Raw genomic sequence first — 19,858 nt, 5'->3', positions numbered from 1 at the left:
ATTCATCCCTGCAGACATTAGGCTTCATAACTCTCTAGCCAATGGGAGATGAGCTGACAGACACCTGAATTACTTGTTTTATGTGATTTTTAGTTTACTAAAGTCAAATTCCTTGTGTGTTCAAGCATACTTGGCCTCTAACAACCTCTTTTTATATTTGTCTGAACATAAAGTTTAAACTCCACTGATAAAAATGACAGCGACAGTCCTTGATAACAGAATTTTTTTTATTGTTTTCTCCCTAATCAGTTTTAAATTCATTGGACAAGCACAGTCTTGTGTGACTCATGTCACAAGATCCAGAGAGAACATAAAAATGGGAGATATCATTTGCTACAAAAAAATTTGGCGGTGATAAAGAAAGGGAAAAGGTATATACTAAAATAAAATTTATACATGGGCTTAGAATTCATGAAAGTAAGATGTAGTGTTTTGTACATTTCTCTTGTAAACAAAAAGCATCTTGAAACAATCTGGGGAATCAGACGTGTAGAGAGAGAAGAGGTCAAACCGAGGAAAATGAACACTGGATGGCATGACACATTTACAGAAACCCTCCAGCAACGACGTCTCGATGGGTCACAGAAATGTCATGAACACAAATGTGTAAAAATAGTCCCACTGAAACATGACAGTTTTTCACACACAACAGCATCTCTGCTACATACAGCAAACCTCCACTCCTTTGTCCCTGCTTTACTGTGATATGAGGTATATGTGAGGCAAATTCTTGTTTACGATCAAACCGTTCAACATGGCAACATATTATTTAAGATATAACAGCATTGCATTCACTGTGCCATGTTTAATGATTGCTTACAACAACAGGCCATCGGGGCGTAAAGGGGTTTAAAGACTCATTCAGCAGAGTGATATCAAATCCAGCGCTCAAGGCCAGCTGTAGCTATGGAAGACAGCGCAATTATTGTTGTCTTTACTAAAAAAGAGAACGTACAGCATAAATACATTAAAAACCAGCAAGAAATTACACTTCACATTTACTAGACAATATCTTGAACCCGTGCTTTTTCAGAAATAGGCACCCAATTTCCATGGGGACAAATATAATGCTTAGTACTGCCAGCACAAGTGAAGGATGTGACTGCAGACAAATTTTGGGGTCAGCCATCTTTTTCCCTCAAAATGTGTGTGGCTGCCTGGGAAACAGCTGAAGAAATACTTGATCACTAACACATTTGTCATCAAATTTAATAAAAAGGCAAAGCTACTAAGTTGGGTAACAAGTCAAACTAAAACTAGGGGTTTGAATTACATTTACAATAACCCGATTAAATGTTACTTTAAAAGACCCCCCTCCCACCCACGAAAAAAACCCTTCCTAAAGATGAGAGAGAAAATGTTAATTAAAAATCCCATTTTCACATATCAACCCCGCCCGCCCACCCGCCTCCCGCCATCCCGTACGACCCCAAACGAAGGGCATCCCCGATCATACACCCAGAATATTTTTCCACCCAGACACCCCATCTGCGTATGCCCAAACAACAACTCACTCCACTGCTGATGCTAGAGCTCTGTCGATCAGACGGGGTCTTTGACTCAATGTAAGAAAACGGCTCAAAGTGCTAATTGGATTCTTTTAAAGAAATAAGAGAACGGAGGAAGAAGAGGAGGGCGGGAGAAGGGGAAGGCCATTCTATCGCTGTCCAACAGCTACCTCTATTGGCCAATGAACAGCCCTAACATCACTTTTGTTCTCCAAAAATATACCAAGGACAACATTTTACCCCCACCAGCCCTCGTTCTTCCTCTACTTCAACTGATTAAATCTGTTTCTTTACATTAATATATATTCTTATAAATATATATATAGATATATATGGCCCTTATTGAAGAAAACATGAGTTTCACATTGACACGAAAGTACCGTAATCTCTATATAGCCAAGTAGAAAGTGTTTCAGTGCTCAAGTGAGCTGGCAGCAGTCTGTTTATGTCACACTCATTCAACAAGTAATAAAACAGAAGAAAAATCCTCTTTGAAGTCGCAAAACTCCTGAAAAAGAGCGCTCAACTCGCTCTGTAGGCTTCTCCACTTTTTCCTGAGTAATTCTTTCAACCTTGTAACAGACAACTTTTTTTTTTTTTTTTTGCTATTTTGATTCTGGGCTACTCCCTGCCATCGTGGTTATTGTCAGTATTATTTCACAACTGTCAAGTTGATTGCTCAAACACTTCAGCTCCTTGGAAAAGAAATACCTCCGGTGCTACTCTATGCTCAGTTAAAAACATACTTTCAGCTCATGATTAATGACCTAGAGTCCCTATAATGACGAGAACGAAACAGTACATACATACTTAAGTTAAAAAATAACAGATACTTGAAAAAGGTTTTGCATTTGCAGAAAGCCTTGCAGGCTCATTGTGGGGGAGAGGAGTGGGCACAACAACAGAGCTTCAGGAAACTAAACAGAAAGATGTCACTTAAAAAAATAATAACAATAATTATAATAATTATAATAATAGTAATAAAATAGGAGCGCTAAAAAAAAATCAAAATAAGAACACCAGCTACAAACACTGAGTATTCTCTCCCTCTCAGGCTCTCATCTGTAGCTTTGGCTTGTTGTAGTTTTGGAACCTGTACATACTGGCTCATTGACATCAGATAACAAACTAGTATACCCTGAGAATTCAGACACAGGCGTCCTGTGATCAACCTCCCTGCCAGAGTCAGTGCCATAAGACAAACCACGGCTGTCTGACTTGAACTGGGAGCCAAAGGCCTGAGCAAAGTTTTCAATCTGATAGGAAGGCTTAGAGGAGTCTAGAGAAGCCAGATCCGAGGGGGCCAGAGGGTACACCGCCGAGCCGTTTTTGACCTGCTCTTTCTGGCTGCTCAGGTCTGATGGGCTGATCTGGTAGGAGGAAGGGGGCGTGGAGGAGTGCTGCTTCTCCATCTGCTCGGTGAGCTCCTGAGAGGGGGTGAGCTGCTGGTGTGTGGAGGCCTCTAGGCTGCTCAAGTGGAAGCCGTGCTGTGGTGAGGAGCTGGTCAGCATCGCAAAGTGAGACTTTGGCACAGTGGAGGGCAGCGAAGGCGAGGCCACTGACTGGCCGAACCCACACTCCAGCGGGGACGTAGCGTAGATGTTCTTGTCAGCGTACAGAGGATTCCCCTGGTGGGAACTGTTGAAAGAACCTGAGACGGAGGTCACGGGGCCCATGGGGAAGCTGGCACTGTGGCTGGTGCGCTCCAAAGCTTGCAGCAAGAATCGGGAGTACTCGTGCATCATGCCGGTCTTGTCTCCGGACGGGCTGGGGGTGTCTGCATGGTGGCCGATATCTGTGCCATCAGCGGAGACGGGGTTCAACTCCACGTGCTGGTCACCGATGTCAAAGTGAACATCGTGGTGCGAACCGTCGGGTTTCTGGGAGTAGTGGTCAAGGAGGCTCTGGAGCACCTCATCCGGGATCCCTGATTTATCAAGACTCAGAGGAGGGTCATTGTCCATCACACCAGAAACAACACCCTGATTGACCGACTGCTGGGAAGACATGTGACCAATGTTGACGTCGAACTCATTGCTGGATCCACCGACTCCCACGTGTGCAGATGAGTTGACGTTATTTGCGGCGTGAAGGTAGCGTCTCTTCTTTATGAACTGCATGGCGTCATCGTAGTTGCTGCTGGTGTGTCCCACTTTAACCCCATTACCCTGCATGAGACCTAGACCGTCCATGCCCCCACTCTGCTCCATTGAGCCTACTTTGGCCTGATCCATTCCTACCTTGTCCAGGCTTTTATGATTGGCCTTCTTGAACGCCATCTTTGGGGCTCGGCCGTGGTGGCCCTGCTGCTGCATGCTGGGCCCTGGTTTGTTAGAGGAAGACACCGTTTGGTTGTCCACGGAGAATTCATGGATGTTGTAGCCCACAGACACCAACCCCTGAACGTGTGGTACCCTTACACACTCTCCATCCCCCTGCTGCTGCTGCTTCTTCTTCTTGCGCTCCCCTCCCTCTCCAGAGTTTTTGGACTTCCCTCTCTTCCTCCCAGTGTTCCCACCATTTCCCTGAGTGATTCCATAGCTGCCATGTCCCATGTCCACACAACCCATGTCCATCATCCCGGGATCCAGCCCCTTCTTTATGGCCTCTCCACAGGTTCGCTTGTGCTTAAGCAGACGGTCTGTCCGAGAGAAATACTAAAGAGAAAACACCAGATTATTTAAAGTTACAGAAACACGTTTTTAACATACACAACAAATCAGCATTTAAAGGCTCACTGAGGGACTCAGATCACTGACCTGTTGGCAGGTCTCACATCTGTACGGCTTCTCTCCGCTGTGTGTCCTCTTGTGTCTCTCCATGTGATACTTCTGAATGAAACGCATGTTGCACTGGTCGCAGCTGAATGGCTTCTCTCCTGACAAACAGAGACAGAGGGAAGTTTAGGCTCAGTTCAGCAGGCTGGTTGGAGTTGGAGGTATATGAAAGGTTGTCGTTCTCGTGCAGATCACTCACCACTGTGGATTTTCTCGTGTCTCTGGAGGAGATACTTCTGAATGAAACTCATGTTGCACTGATTGCATCTGAAGGGTCTTTCACCTGAGAGTAAATGAGAGATTCATAAAGTTATGTTAAAATCAGATGATTTTTATAAAGTGTCATAATGTGAAAAAATCATAGGTGGAAATGGATTGAACAGGAGATGCTTCATCAGTCTGAAGCCCAGATGATCTGTGGTAAGTAGTTCATGTTCCACAACCTAACATACATCTTTAAAATGAATCACATATTTAACTCAACCTTTATCAAAAGCACTCTGTGATTTATTATAACAAAGCTTTATATTAGAGTATTAGAGGCAATATTCATAGTGTTGGTATTCAGTAGGGATGGGCAATGTTTTTTGAATATTCGTTCACTTTTAAAAGGAGAAAATATTGGAAGCAACTCTTTTTGGAAGTAACTGATTTTTACAAAGTACAATTTTCACAATTTTCACAGGTACCTGGTTGTAATACGGTATTCCCGCCAGACGGCGGCGACAGAGTGTTTTAAAGCTGTTTTCTAACCGCATTAGCAAACAGAAGAAGAATGCTGACTGCATTAAATAGCAAAAGAAGAAAACCCAAGCATTCTCTGTCTGTCTTCGAAACCGCCTACTACACTAGCAGTACGTACTGATTTGGCCAGAATTCAGTATGTAGTATGTGAACAAGAGCAATATCTGCGGTGTGCCAAAACTATTGATACGGGAAAATTTCACAGTATGCATCAGACCAGTCTGCCTCACGTACTGTTTCCCACAATGCACAGCACTTATTCCGCTTTTTCTTTCTCTTTCTTTTTTGACGGGAGGAAATCCGTTTTTGGGTGCTGTGAAGGTTATTGAATTACATTCGCTGTTGTTTACTTCCGCTTTCCGAAACCGGAAATCTAGTGACGTCTGGCTCAGCGTACTGCAACACAGATCCAACAGAACAGTCATACTACAGACTAAATTCAAACGCAGTATGTAGTAGGCGATAGGGCTGTCAACGAATATTCTAAATTTGAATATATATTCGAATATTTAAAAGAAACGGAGATTCGATTGTGAAAATTATTATTCGACTGTGGAAAAAAACACATCGGCGGCTGCTTTGCGAGTGGGCGCACTGCATGACGGGTCAGGGACAGGTCACAGGAGTCACACATGCACAGCGTGAAGCAGACTGCAGAGAGAAATCCTTCCATCCCCGGATCCTCAGTGCGCTCTGAACGCGTCTTTTCCTCCGCTGGGAATACAGTGAATAAAAAGAGATCTGGCCTCTTCACATGTGGACTGTCTTGTGTTTTTGGCAAATAACCTGTCAGGCCTAAGACCCTACATTGACAGTGGACTAAAAGAGCCTGACAATCAGTGACACTGGGATAAAATGCAGTTTCTCCTCTCTTTTTTTATACAAGCGCCAAGAATGTAAGTGGACTACTTTTTCGTTTTTAACTTCAATTAATGTCAATAATATTTGCTTGAATCACTGAATGAAGCCTGCCTGTTTTAGGGACAAGAGTCGGGACCTTTAATTGTTCGCACAAGTCTTGTTCAGCACTCACTCAGCGCATTACGCACAGAGAAGGGGGCGAGCGAGAGGTCTCCGGTCTTAAAAGTGTTACGTATAGACCATTAGCTCATTTACTTGTTTTGTATGTGTAGGTATGTTTTAGGCATGTTATATCTTAAATAAAAATACCGTTACAAGTAGTTATGTCTCCTTGTATTAGTTTGTCCACCTGTTATTGACATAATGCGCAAATATAGATATTCGAATGGTTCGAACCTCTGGTTTTTTTTTTAGAGCGAATATTCAAATGTCATTTTGGAGCAATTTTGACAGCCCTAGTAGGCAATACCTACTGCCTGCTACATTAGTAAATAGTATGTAGCAGGCGGTTTCGAAAACAGCCTCGGTTTCTGAATCTGACACCACTACACACGTATTTCCAGAGACTGAGCGTGGCTGTAAAATGTAAACACACGCCACGCTGCTGCGTCACAGAAACACTGACATAAAGATCCTGTCAGTGTCTGTTACTAGCAGCACCTGGTCATGCTGCTGGTTATGCCACTGTGGGGGGTGATTGTTCGATTGATCGTCAAATAGATGCCAATGATTAGCGATTTGTATTTTGGCTTGAAATGCCCATCCCTAGTATTCAGGACTCAGGTATTTTATCCTTCTTGAAACTAAGTAGCCCAAACTGACAGTATGTCTAAAGATCAGCACCTGGCTAGGACCGTGAATCAAGAGTGAGTGCAGTTCCTCCATTTATCTGTGCATATTTTTGTTATATGTTCACCAAACATGATAACTTCTCTTTTTTTCCACAGTGTTGTGAGAGCACAATGATGCAGCAACAGAAGTGATACTGAAAGCTGTGAGTCAACTCAATGGCCTATGAAATCATGACTCCAGTCAATATTTGTGGGAGTCCTAAAACCACTATAACTGATACAAATGATCATTATTGATCTTAGAAAAGCCTACCTGTTTAGATTTGAAATGTTAGGACAGCCTTACAGGTCGTTTGAAACATCCTACGTATTACATAAAGACTGTTTGAATAAGGCGTTTCATAGAGCACAGAGATCTGGCTAAACTTCTTCAGCTGGCGTTATAATGACATCAACATTTTCTTTTGATGCCGATTTTGTAAAAGAAGGATAAAAGAAGCGCCTTGAAGTGGAAATGTGCACACTACATTACCTGTGTGTATGAGGACGTGTCTGCGTAGGTGATAGGAGCTTCTGAAGGATGCAGCACAGAACTCACAGATGTGAGGCTTGGTTCCCGGTGACAAGCTGCCCCCATCTTCCATCATCATTGATTGCTGCAGAACAACAATAGAGAAACACATGGTGTCATTTCAAAAGACGATACATGTTATACTTGTCCCTTTTTTATAGTTTTAATACAAGAATTACTCCTTACAGTCTCAGGGCTCTTTACTTTCACTTTCATTTGAGACTAAATAAACTGCTTTGTATTGTTATTTAGGATTTGCTTTGATACATCTTTCTTTGTAAAGATGAGTCTTCACTCACAAGCATGAAAGCGGTTTTGTTAAGAACATATAATATGACAAAACATTCATATGACAAACCTTTGCCTCGCTTCTCTTTTTCCTTGGTTTACCCTCATGTCCATCACCATTTGACCTCCGACCCTTCCTCCCAGTGGGCTCTTTTCCTAACTGACTCGGCAGCTGTGAGGATGACAAAGGGAGAGGGAGTGAGCCGTGAGAGCGAGCCACCACAAGGAAATCACTTGACTGAAGGTTGAGAGCCCTCAGTCGAAAAAGCTATCACACAAACAAGTTCATGTTTGCTGCAAAACAGAACACTTGGGCATTGTCAGCTGATTGTCTCTGGAGAAGTCATTGTTCAAGATGTGGTTCTAATGGGGGGAAAAAACAATGCTTGAAATTTATGGCCTGCTTTGCACAAGCAGCTGTAACTCTCTGGGTCATTTACATACGCTGCACATCTACACAAAGACACACACACACACCGGACTAATCACTGAAATTATCTCTGCATATAACTTTAGTGCAAAATAATCTGTCTGTAGTACTTCAAGACAAAACAAGATGTGTTCCTGGTTACTCAGCTTCTTTCCTAGTTATCATATTGGACTCCAGCGCCATATGGAGGCTGACAGGGTGCACCTGCTCTTCTTAAAAGCTGTGAGTTTTTAGATTTAAATCAGGAGAAAATCCAGCCCAAATAATGACTTTAAAATTCAACATTTGACTTCCCTGGATAAAAATGTTCTCCAAACCTCAAAAGGAGTTTCGTCATTTAAAAACACTTTATTCAAAAATAGAAATGTGCATTTCCTGAGGGCTTCTTGTGTTGTGGTAAATTAAAATCCTCCATTCCAAACTGTCCTTGGGTAGACAATATAGAAATATTCTGGCACAGTGGAAACAATAATTCATTCTCCAGCCGCGGCGACCTTGGATTCCTGGCTATTGTTAGGAGAGTGTGGTTGTGTGTATTTCTGTTTGAATGAACAAAAGATGTCTGAAATGAGGTGCAAGCTTAAACAAGACAGCTGTGTCCTTGTGACGTTTCATTCATGCTGAGGCTGGATGACATCACCATTCAGCACAGAAAGAGAAAGAAAGGGGAAGGAGGGGAGGGAAGGGAAGGGGAGGGGAGGGAGGGGAGAGGGACTTTGTTTTATATTTTGCATCTCGAGCCGTCGGAGGATTTATGTCACCATAAATACACAAGCTCCTCCTTTGCACCCGTCCTCTCCCAGGCTCCTCCCACTCTGGGTTTTTAAGTAAGAGCTGCTTAACAACACAGTGAGGCTGCTTTTGGGTGCAAACTAGCCTGAATCACACAAGATAATAAAACAGTCTGACATGTGCTTGACTGACTTGGATCTTTTTTTGCTCATCTTTTGATTCTTCATGTGAACAAATGGATTAAAACTGTTTGATTTAACAATAAAAAGTGATGGGAAAGCTTTCAAACACCTTATTTTCCTCTACATATTACATCATAAAGCACAAACTTGGATGAAAATACATCTGCAACTCTAGAGATGCTGTGCTGCGTATATAGATATGTTGACAGTGCAGTTATCTGTGCCTCATATAAATGAGCTAAATCAGGACGTGCTGGAGGCCTGGGAGACAGAGTTCATGAGGCAGCAGAATCCTGGCTTTTGGAGGAACTTCACACAGGAGTTCTGGGTCCTCATATCTGATCGGGCTGAGACTCTTAGTTTTCGCTTCATTAACACTTTAAAGGTAAATGTCAGTGTTAAAGTACTACTTTTATTCTAGGTTAAAGAATTTTGATTGATGTTTAAAATGTGTAATCAGGGTGAAAAGGCCTAATTATAAAAACTGGGCATTTTGCAAATAAATAATGTTCATGTGGTTGTGAGTTTAGAAGCAGATGTCCTAATGAGAGATTATAAACCCCCTCAAAATAGGATGTCAATAGAAATGCATGATTGGATCAAGTGATTGATTATTTTTTTAAGCAACAAAACAGTGTTTAGGGATACAAACCTGTACATATTAGTGTTTAACCCTCCTGTTATGTTCGTTTCTCTGGAGCAGCAATAATGTTCCTGGGTCAATTTGACCCGGTGCACATTCAATTATCAATACACATTTTCTTTAATCTAATTTTTAGCTCCATTACTAACCATTTAAATCAAGATTTAGTGCATTGGTGTTCTTTAATTCTCACAGATCATGGTTCAATGAGGATAACTCACTCGTTTTCCATTCAAATGTATGTTAAAACTTTTTTTATGTACATTGGAAAGCCAATAGTTTTACATGACATACATTTCTGTTTATTTTATGTTTTTATGAAGTGATGTTGATAAATTAACACAACACCTCTTTTGTTTTTACATGACATAGATTTTGATGCTGCATGTAGCTGGTTTGGAAGGCATATATTGCCTAAAATAGACTTTAAAAAGGGGTCAATTTGACCCACAACATAACAGGAGGGTTAAACTTGTTTTTTATGTCCCCAAGCAAAAGTCTAAACAAAGGGAAGCAGCTAATTCTCACACTGGGTGAGTTTTGTCCTGAGCTATCTGGTGTTCTTGAACGACTATGAGCTGAAATGATGTATTAACTGTTAAAAATACTAATCACATTATAATGTTGATTAAATAGCAAGTTCATAGAGAAACTACTTTAGCCTTAAGCATAATCTAATGGGGAGATATAATTTGTTCTGAGTTAACCTTTCCTCCATTGAGGTGTTGATTTGATTTCCCATCACTGGTACTTACGTTGCCCATGTTGAGGTCGTGTCCCAGCAGGCTATGGTTGTTGCTGACAGTCACCTCCAGCAGCTCTGTGCTCTTTCCGAGCCCTCCCGGGTAAACTGGCAGGCGGTAATCATGCTCCGTCAGCTTCTCCTGCTTGATGCCCATGGCATGAACATAGTCTCCAGCCCCTGCGCACCCCATGCGGCCACCCTGGGTGCCCATGCTGCAGTCGGGCGAGTCGCGCTCCTTCTTCAAGATCATTTCATGCGGCGGAAGGTCCTGCATGACGGAGTGGGCGGCCAGCCGGGTGAAGCTGGTCACCGGGGGGAGGTGGCTGAACATAATCATGCCCGGGCCGAAATTGGAGTCCATTGCCCCGTTGGAGTGCAGGTATTCATTGCCTAGTTTGTCCTGAATGATGCTCATGGTGGATCCCGGCAGGATTGAAGACTATAGGGTGTCAATCAGTGTCATCCTGTGAAGAACCAGCATCAGACTGAGTTAACACTTTATCAATCACCATAACTAGCAATTACTGTGTGATCCTTGGTTATTGATTACAAGTTATAGACGTATAAATAACAGCGAACCGAAAAACAATCATGTCGCCAGCTCAGTCTTTAGGAATCAGTGTCACGGCCTCTGATCTCACAACTGTGTGCTTAGTCGGATTAAAACTGACGATTTGTGGGTCAACAAAGGGCCTACAGTCTGGCACAATGACAAACAGGAATCAAGCAAAACAAAAAAAACACTGAGACCACGAAAGTACCCTATTCTGTCTGCTTGATCACAGCGAGCATGTTAAGCATTTTACAGGGCAAAAAGGTCCCAATGGCTGCAACGCCAGACACAACATGAGATGAGGAACGAGAGGATTGAAGTTGTGTGTTAATCTGTTTGATGGGCCTGTCTGACCCAGTCATCCTATTTGCATGAGCTTATCTGCCAATGAGAGTGCACATAGACTGCATTAGGAGGACTGTTGGCGTAATTATGTGGCTTTTTGCATAAACAGATCTAGTGCATGTTTTTAAAGGCTGTGACGTTTAATGCAGGTATTTGAAAGAGATGGTGTGATTGCAATAAGGTGTGATGCTAATTTAAGTGCAAGATACTGTGGTAAATATATATTGTTTTGCATATAAGTTGCATTAATGTGTGTTTCATATCTCTATGATGATATTTAGCTAACAAGTGAACACTCCATCGACCTAATCAAGATTGCCAAGTGAGCTTGCACACACACAAGGAATTTGAGGTGGTGAATGGAACACTGGTACTTAAGACAGTAAGGACATTAAATATAGAAACTAACCTTTAAAAGTCTAATAATTATGTGGCTTTTGCATAAACAGATCGAGTGCATGTTTTTAAAGGCTGTGGCGTTTAATGCAGATATTTGAAACTGATGAGGTGTGATTGCAATAAGGTGTAATACTAATTGAAGTGCAAGATACTGTGGTAAATATATATTATTTTGCATATAAGTTGCATTAATGTGTATTTCAGCCCTCTATGATGATATTTGGCTAACAAGCGAACACTCCATTGACCTAATCAAGATCAATTAAGATTGCCTGGTGAGCTTGCACACACTGGAACACTGGTTCTTAAGACAGTAAGGACATTAAATATAGAAACTAACCTTAAAAAGTCTAAATAAAAACACTATCTGTGCAAAGAAAGGTATAGAAGTACTTTTAAGATATAAATAAATGAATTAGCCTAAGCCAGAGTGCAAAGGACTGTTGGCGTAATTATGTGGCTTTTTGCATAAACAGATCAGTGCATGTTTTTAAAGGCTGTGGCGTTTAATGCAGATATTTGAAAGAGATGGTAACTAAGGTGTAATGCTAATTTCAGTGAATAAAAAGTAAAGATACTGTGGTAAATATATATTATTTTGCATATAAGTTGCATTAATGTGTATTTCAGACCTCTATGATGATATTTGGCTAACAAGTGAACACTCCATCGACCTAATCAAGATAATTTAAGATTGCCAAGTGAGCTTGCAAACACTGGAACACTGGTTCTTAAGACTGTAAGGACATTAAATGTAGAAACTAACCTTAAAAAGTCTAAATAAAAATACTATCTGTGCAAATAAAGCTGTAGAGGTACTTTTAAGGTATAAATAAATGAATTGGCCTAAGCCAGAGTGCATTTTTAGTGGATGAATATAATAATAAATTATGTTATAGAATAAATAAACTACAGTATTGCACGTGGTTGCTGATATATTGCACTGGAAATCAAGGATTGCACAAGTATGTAATGTGTGCTCTCTGAATGCAGCCAAATACCTTCAGCTCTGGTGATGCGTTAGCAACAATAACCTTCTCTGCGAACACAATGCCAACTTTTAAGGTTAAAAAAAACACCCCCAAACAACTTCAACCTCTCCGCACTGGATGCATCTCTCTCAAAATGCGTAAAAGCGCACAAACAAAGGGTGAAGGGAACCTCATGGGTCTACGCACATTTAGGAAAACTACAAAGCTTGTTAGCTCTTCAATTAGCTACCTAGCTGAGCATTTGGCTAACTACTCTTGCAGGGCCCTTCTTCTTCTTCTTTGTGATGCAGGATCAGGGCAATAATTAATATGGGCCATGCAATAACAGCAGCAGATCTGCGCTCATGGAAGAACCACACCGAGCACGTTTAAAGACGAAAACCAGCTAAAGCATAAGGAAAGCCTTTCAGTTAGAGAATATGTGAATAAAGAGAGTGTTGGAGTTGATTCAGGTTGAATCAAAGAATGGTGATTTAGTGGTAAATAACGTGGCACAGGAGCGTAAAGGCAACACACGACAGAGGAATCATCGAGCTGGAGATGTAATGAAGGACGAATGCTAGTTGAAGTGAATAAAAGAAGCAAAGAAACCATCTTACATCCTGTGTTCTTATCTTATCCTCGAGTGTTTTCTTCAAGTAGTTGGTTTCTTTTCCTGCATGGAGAACCGACTGTAAATGATGGAGCGACAACAGAAGCATGACCCCCATAACAAACGGCCCACACAACTCCGGGGGAACAATGATGCTCGTCCGGCTAGCCTCCAGACAGCTAGCTTACCTCGGCTAAGTAACGTTAGAGAGAGCAGCGCTTTGTTGTCTGTAAGGAGACTTTAAAGGCTCCTCAAATCGGCTCAGGACACAAAGGTGGATTTGAATGGATTTCCCTTACCGGTGTAGGACCATGACCTGCTGTTTTTGGCTCGCACAGTTCACCCTCAGCCGACCGTTTCAATATTTAGAGCCAAAACATTGTTCTCCCTCCGCAGCTGCTGGGTTCTTCCATCTTGCCTCGGCGCAGGGGATTCTGGGTCCCGCAGGCGGACGCGTCCAGAGAAGAGGATCAATAATTAAAACCAGACTCGGTTTTTTTTAATGCTGCAGGATGGGATGCTCTTTTGAAACTAATTTGTTATTCCTTTTATATTTACATGATTTTAAAAAATGAGCATTCTTAAAAAAAAAAATTTATTTTATTTTGAACTTTATAAATATCCACATATTTGTTTATTCCATTGTAATCCTATTGGCTTTAGTTCTCTACTCAACTCGTCTGTATTTATATTGCACCTTTCATACATAAAAAACATGATAAAATAAGATAAAATCAATACAGTAAAATTAATAAAATAAGTAATAGTGGAACGAAAAGTTAAAAAATAAGGTAACGTTAACAAGATCAGATAGATACAAGAAATAAATAGATAAATAAATAATTAAATAAGAGAAATGAATGTTAAAGCAATGATTCAAATAATAAAGATTAGTAAAATAATAAAAATAATAATGCAGTCTATGAAAACAGAAAGCTCTCTGGCCGGTGCTTGTTCACAGGTTTTGCAAGTTGTGCAAGGGCCTCAACATCGAAATGTATACAGTGCAAAGAGGAAAGAAGAGTGTTGAAATGAAACTTAAGTCAATAATCATATGCATAAAGATTACTTCAATTGGCCTACCCCTGTCTTGATACTATAACACATTCTTAATGTTAGTAGCACAAGTAAGTGAATAAATAAAGTGGTAGCATAGGAAATAATTTAGAACTTTAGAAATATTAACATATTTGTTTATTCCATTGTAATCCTATTGGCTTTAGTTCTCAACTCAACTCATCTGTATTTATATAGCACCTTTCATACATAAAAAACATGATAAAATAGGACAAAAAAATAAATACAGTAAAATTAATAAAATAAGTAATAGCAGAAAGAAAAGTTAAAAAATAAGGAAGCGTTAACAAGATCAGATGGATACAAGAAATAAATAGATAAATAAATAATTAAATAAGAGAAATGAATGTTAAAGCAATGATTCAAATAATAAAGATTAGTAAAATAATAAAAATAATAATGCAGTCCATGAAAACAGAAAGCTCTCTGGCCGGTGCTTGTTCACAGGTTTTGCAAGTTGTGCGAGGGCCTCAACATCGAAATGTATACAGTGCAAAGAGGAAAGAAGAGTGTTGAAATGAAACTTAAGTCAATAATCATATGCATAAAGATTACTTCAATTGGCCTACCCATGTCTTGATACTATAACACATTCTTAATGTTAGTAGCACAAGTAAGTGAATAAATAAAGCGGTAGCATAGGAAATAATTTAGAACTTTAGAAATATTAACATATTTGTTTATTTCATTGTAATCCCATTGGCTTTAGTTCTCAACTCAACTCAACTCAACTCAACTGTATTTATATTGCACCTTTCATACATAAAAGACATGATAAAATAAGATAAAATCAATACAGTAAAATTAATAAAATAAGTAATAGCAGAAAGAAAAGTTAAAAAATAAGGTAGCGTTAACAAGATCAGATGGATACAAGAAATAAATAGATAAATAAATAATTAAATAAGATAAATGAATGTTAAAGCAATGATTCAAATAATAAAGATTAGTAAGATAATAAAAATAATAATGCAGTCTAGATTATCATTAAAAATAACTTACTCCAAATTAAAAGCTAGATTAAAAAGGTTTGTCTCGCCTATTTAATGTCCAGAGGCAGAGAGTTCCATAGCATAGGGGTGTAAAAACAGAAAGCTCTCTGGACGGTGCTTGTTCACTGGTTTTGCAAGTTGTGCGAGGGCCTCAACATCGAAATGTATACAGTGCAAAGAGGAAAGAAGAGTGTTGAAACTAAAATTATGTCAATAACCAAATGCAAAGAGATTACACCATTTGGTCAACCCCTGTCTTTATACTATAACACATTCTTAATGTTAGTAGTACAAGTAAGTCAATAAATAAAGTTGTAGGATAGGGAATAATCTTTATTATAAATATCAATATATATTTTTTTCATTTCAATTGGCCATTGTTCATAGGTTTTGTCTTTAATGTTGAAATAATGAGTTGTGCAAGGGCCACAACATCGAAAAGTATACAGTGCAAAGAAGAAAGAAGAGTGTTGAAATGAAAATTTTGCAAATTATTATATGCAAATAGCCCTGTGATAGGTTGGCGACCTCTCCAGGGTGCACCCTGCCTTCCGCCCAAAGCCAGCTGGGATGGGCTCCAGCCCCCCGTGACCCCTAACGGGATAAGCGGTCAAGATAATGGATGAATGGATGGATATATGCAAATAGATTACTTAATTTGGCCTACTCCTGTCTTGATACTATAGAAAACATTCTTTTCTTTTCATTTGACACTTATTTTACCAGGTAAAAAATGTTTGAGAACCAGTTCTCATTTACAAATATGACCTGACCAAGAGGCGCCAACAGGAACACATCCACATATAAACATAAAATGGAACAAAAGTGAAGAAGTAACAAGCAATGTGTGCGAGGTGTAAAAATGTATGTGTGTATATATAAGTATGCATGTAAGTAAAGTCTGAAGTGATCAGCAGGAGCACCAGTCAACTACAATCTAAATGTTAGTAGTACAAGTAAGTAAATAAATAAAGTGGTAGCATAGAAAATAATTTAGAACTTTATAAATATTAACATATTTGTTTATTTCATAGTAATTCAATTGGCCATCGTTCACAGGTTTTGTCTTTAATGTTGAAATAATAAGTTGTGCAAGGGCCACAGCATTGAAATGTATACAGTACAAAGAAGAAAGAAGAGCGTTGAAATGAAAATTAAGTCAATAATTATGTGCATAAAGATGACTTCATTCGGCCTACTCCTGTCTAAATGTTAGTAGTAAAAGTAAGTAAATATATAGTGTAGTATAGAAAAAAATGTCAACATATTTGTTGATTTCATTGTAATCCAATTAGCTTTAGTTCACAGGTTTGCAAGTTGTGCAAGGGTCACAACATCGAAATGTATTCAGTGCAAAGAAGAAATATGAGTGTTGAGAATAAAATGATGTAAATAATCATATGCAAAGAGATTACTTCATGTACACATCCACATATATTTTAGTCAATCACATGCTGAACAAAAAAAGGTGTAGGCTTAAGCCAAGGCTTATCCTGCCTACAATTTTACATCACTTATACAACCTAGGCAACATTGTGCTAGTAATTATATTATATTATAACAAGGCAATCTTTAAATGTTTCACTCAGAAACATGAAAACAAAATCCTAAAACATTTCATTCTCAACAAGCAGCAATTCAAGTAAATCTGAGTGAAATCTGATTTTAATTAACATCGTTCACAGGTTCTGTCGTTAAATAATAAGTGGCATGGGCAAAAACACCTAATTTATACAGTGCAAAGAAGAAAGAAGAGTGTTGAAATGAAAATTAATTCAATAATCATACGCAAAAAGATTACTTAATTTGGCCTACTCCTGTCTCAATACTATAGAAAACATTCTAAATGTTAGTAGTAAAAGTAAGTAAAGATATAAAGTGGTAGTATAGAGAGAAAAGCAAAATTATGTCAACTTATCAAACATAAAAGTAGCCTATCTTTACTCAAAATGACTCCTATCAGAGGAGTGAAATGGTTCATGGCGTCACTGAATTCTTTTAAGAGCTGTATTAAAGTAGAAGAACCATTCTGGTGCATGAAATTGTTTGGACAAGTTAACTCAGTACTTTATAAACCATAGTGGTTAAAAGGTTTGTGTGATAATAACAAATACAGATTGTTTTTTTCAAAGTATAATAAAAAGGAGAAGCACAAAGGGGGACCATACTTACCCCTGAAATGTCAAAAATATCTTCAGTATCTTGAGTACAGTAACTCAGCATCATTTCCTGTGAGGGTCATGTCCAGTGTACAATGTTTTTAATTCATGCTTGAGAAGTACTGCCACATTTATCAACTCTCGGTTGTTTTGTCAGAGTTAATGTTTGGTTCAAGTTGAGTTTAACACTATTTGTCAAGTTAACTTAGCTCCCTTCATGGCCATTGTTTCTTCTCATTCACTGATATTATTGTTTCGTTCCAGTCATTAAGAAAAGAGGGGGAAATATCTCACTCTGACTGGTTGTAGTGACTAAGAGTCTTAATGAAAAGGCTGTGGTTGATGGCTAAAACCACCAGAACAAAAGTCTCAAAGCAGCCATTCGGATGATGATGAGATGTATTTAGCACTGAGGCTTTCAGATCTGCTGGATGAATGACTATGTATACATCTAAAGACACATCAGAGTCAGAACCCGCACCCTGTCTCCTAATTGCCTCGGCTAATGAACCAATTAATTCAGAAAGCCGAGCTTAATTGTAATGCGGACAGTAGAGTAATGCAAAAAAAGGTCATTGGGTGCATTTTTGATGTCCCTGCTCCTTTTATATATCCCAGATGACAGCCCAGACTGCGGACAGAGAGATCTTTGAAACGGCTCTCATCTGGGAGTGCTTAAATATGTATGATGGTGCGATGATGGGTGCCTGATGAACTGAGATGAAAATCAGTAATTAGAAATTGAGAACATGGTTTGAGGTTAATAAAGTTCATTCCAGTTTGAATGCAACCAAAAGACATATTAATCAAGATACTTTTAGATTGCATCTTTCATCGAGTATAATACAAGAACAATGTTCACTTGATTAACAAGTTAAATGCAGGTTTCCAGTGGCGGAAAAAAATTGAAGTTGTTTTGCAGGTTTATGAGCAGAGAGGTGATGTGTTAAAAGATTCTGTTCAACTGACAGTGAAGCAAACCACATTGTTTTAATAAGTTTATTAAATTGTTTTAATAAGTTTATTAAAACAAGATGTAATACTTGTTTCAGGGAACGTAACAAGCAAAATTTGGCTTCAAATATCTTGAAACAAGATTTATGCTTGGACCTGTCAGGCCAATGAAGCTCATTCTAGAGATTTTTGCATTACTGATGTACATCACATGCTTAAAAGGAGTTAGCATTATCAAATCTGTTTGAATTATAAATGGGTGTCTTGTTTAATGCTGTAATTTTAGCCTCACCTTTGACAGTCTACATCCTGAAAAGGCTGAGTTTGCAGAATTGTATCCTACTCAGGCAGGACTATGTCTTCTATCGTTGGTTTAGCAGTATTATTTAATTGAGGCCTTTCCTCAACATCTTCTAATATTCCAACACAATGAGTTTCCTGCATCATTGGCTAAGCACTGCCTAGGATTGCAATAGATTTCCAGAAATCCTATTTCTACCTCTCGTGTGGAATTACGATGGAATTGATGCAAGTACTGAACAATGTGGAGATGGGTCCGGCTTATGTGAGACCAGTAGAAATATAAGTCACAATAGTACATCATCATTGCTTTCCTCTCATCAATCTAAGTGTTAGGCATGTGTCTAGTCCGATCAGACCTGTAATAAAATCCATCCCAAAGAGAGCACATCCTGTAAGTGTTATTTCAATGTCATGTTCTGAGTCTTATCCGACAATCCCAGCAAAGGTTAGGAAATGTCAGTGTATGTCTCAACTTTCCACCAGCCCTTAATATTGGACTGTTTAAGAATGCAAAGGTCAGAGACATTACAACTCCTGCACTTTCAGTTCGACCCCACTGACTTCATTTTGAATGGTGGAATCCACCCTACACTTGTGACAGTGACAGATAAGCAAATCTGCAGGTACTGGCACTCAATTTGCAGCTATGAAGAATAATGAACACGAAAAAAAAACCACTAATATTCTCATGTCTGCAATCTGTGGCAATCTGTGTATCATATGACACTGAAGGTTATCAATCCGAACTCCTCATCAATAATTCAGCCTGTGCAGCATGTCTTTGTTCTCTCTCCCTCCTCCCATGAGTCCATCTCAACCATACACACAGATCGTTTGGATGTGAATGTTAAATATCATCGGTCAGCAAATAAAAGGACACAAGAAAATTCTTCACAGCCCAAGGTTCACTGATTTCCTGTGTTGCGCTGATTTGCATTTCTCTTGCTGGGAAAGCCCGTTACCTACACACAACAGATGGCAGTCCTGACCGTCGACACTCTAATCCTCAATTGTAAGGAGGATCACAGCCTCCTCTGACAAAAGAGACCCTTGTAAGTTATTAAAAACCTGTGGCGGGGTGAGACTTGTGTTTAGGCGGGAATAAGATCATATCTGGATGATTATGGGTGCATTGAGAGAGGATATTTAGTTGCTTATGCTATAAATCAAAAATGAACACCTAACCTGACTTGGATTCATGAAAAGTTACAACATTACAC

At 39.3% G+C, this 19,858-nt stretch overlaps 1 protein-coding gene across 2 annotated transcripts; it reads right to left on the bottom strand.

Annotated features, from left to right (window-relative positions):
- Nucleotides 1–209: 209 nt before the first annotated feature.
- On the bottom strand, nt 210–13,601 carry znf281a (zinc finger protein 281a). Of its 2 annotated transcripts, none has more exons than XM_034711534.1 (7): nt 13,453–13,601; nt 10,283–10,736; nt 7,611–7,712; nt 7,214–7,337; nt 4,485–4,568; nt 4,268–4,386; nt 210–4,165 (listed from the first exon to the last, which is right to left on the bottom strand). In XM_034711534.1, the coding sequence occupies exons 2-7, from the start codon at nt 10,685–10,687 to the stop codon at nt 2,567–2,569; spliced, it is 2,433 nt and encodes an 810-aa protein (XP_034567425.1). In that variant the 5' UTR covers nt 10,688–10,736; nt 13,453–13,601; the 3' UTR covers nt 210–2,566. The 2 variants fall into 2 exon arrangements, with proteins under 2 accessions (XP_034567425.1, XP_034567426.1); XM_034711535.1 differs by lacking the exon at nt 13,453–13,601 and adding an exon at nt 13,161–13,317.
- Between the last annotated feature and the right edge of the window lie 6,257 nt (nt 13,602–19,858).

This window comes from Notolabrus celidotus, chromosome 20 (assembly GCF_009762535.1).
Source record: "Notolabrus celidotus isolate fNotCel1 chromosome 20, fNotCel1.pri, whole genome shotgun sequence".
In the NCBI taxonomy this organism is placed as follows: Eukaryota; Metazoa; Chordata; class Actinopteri; order Labriformes; family Labridae; genus Notolabrus; species Notolabrus celidotus.
The sequence above is the reverse complement of the archived record's forward strand: the minus strand, read 5'-3'. Positions and strand labels throughout refer to the sequence as shown.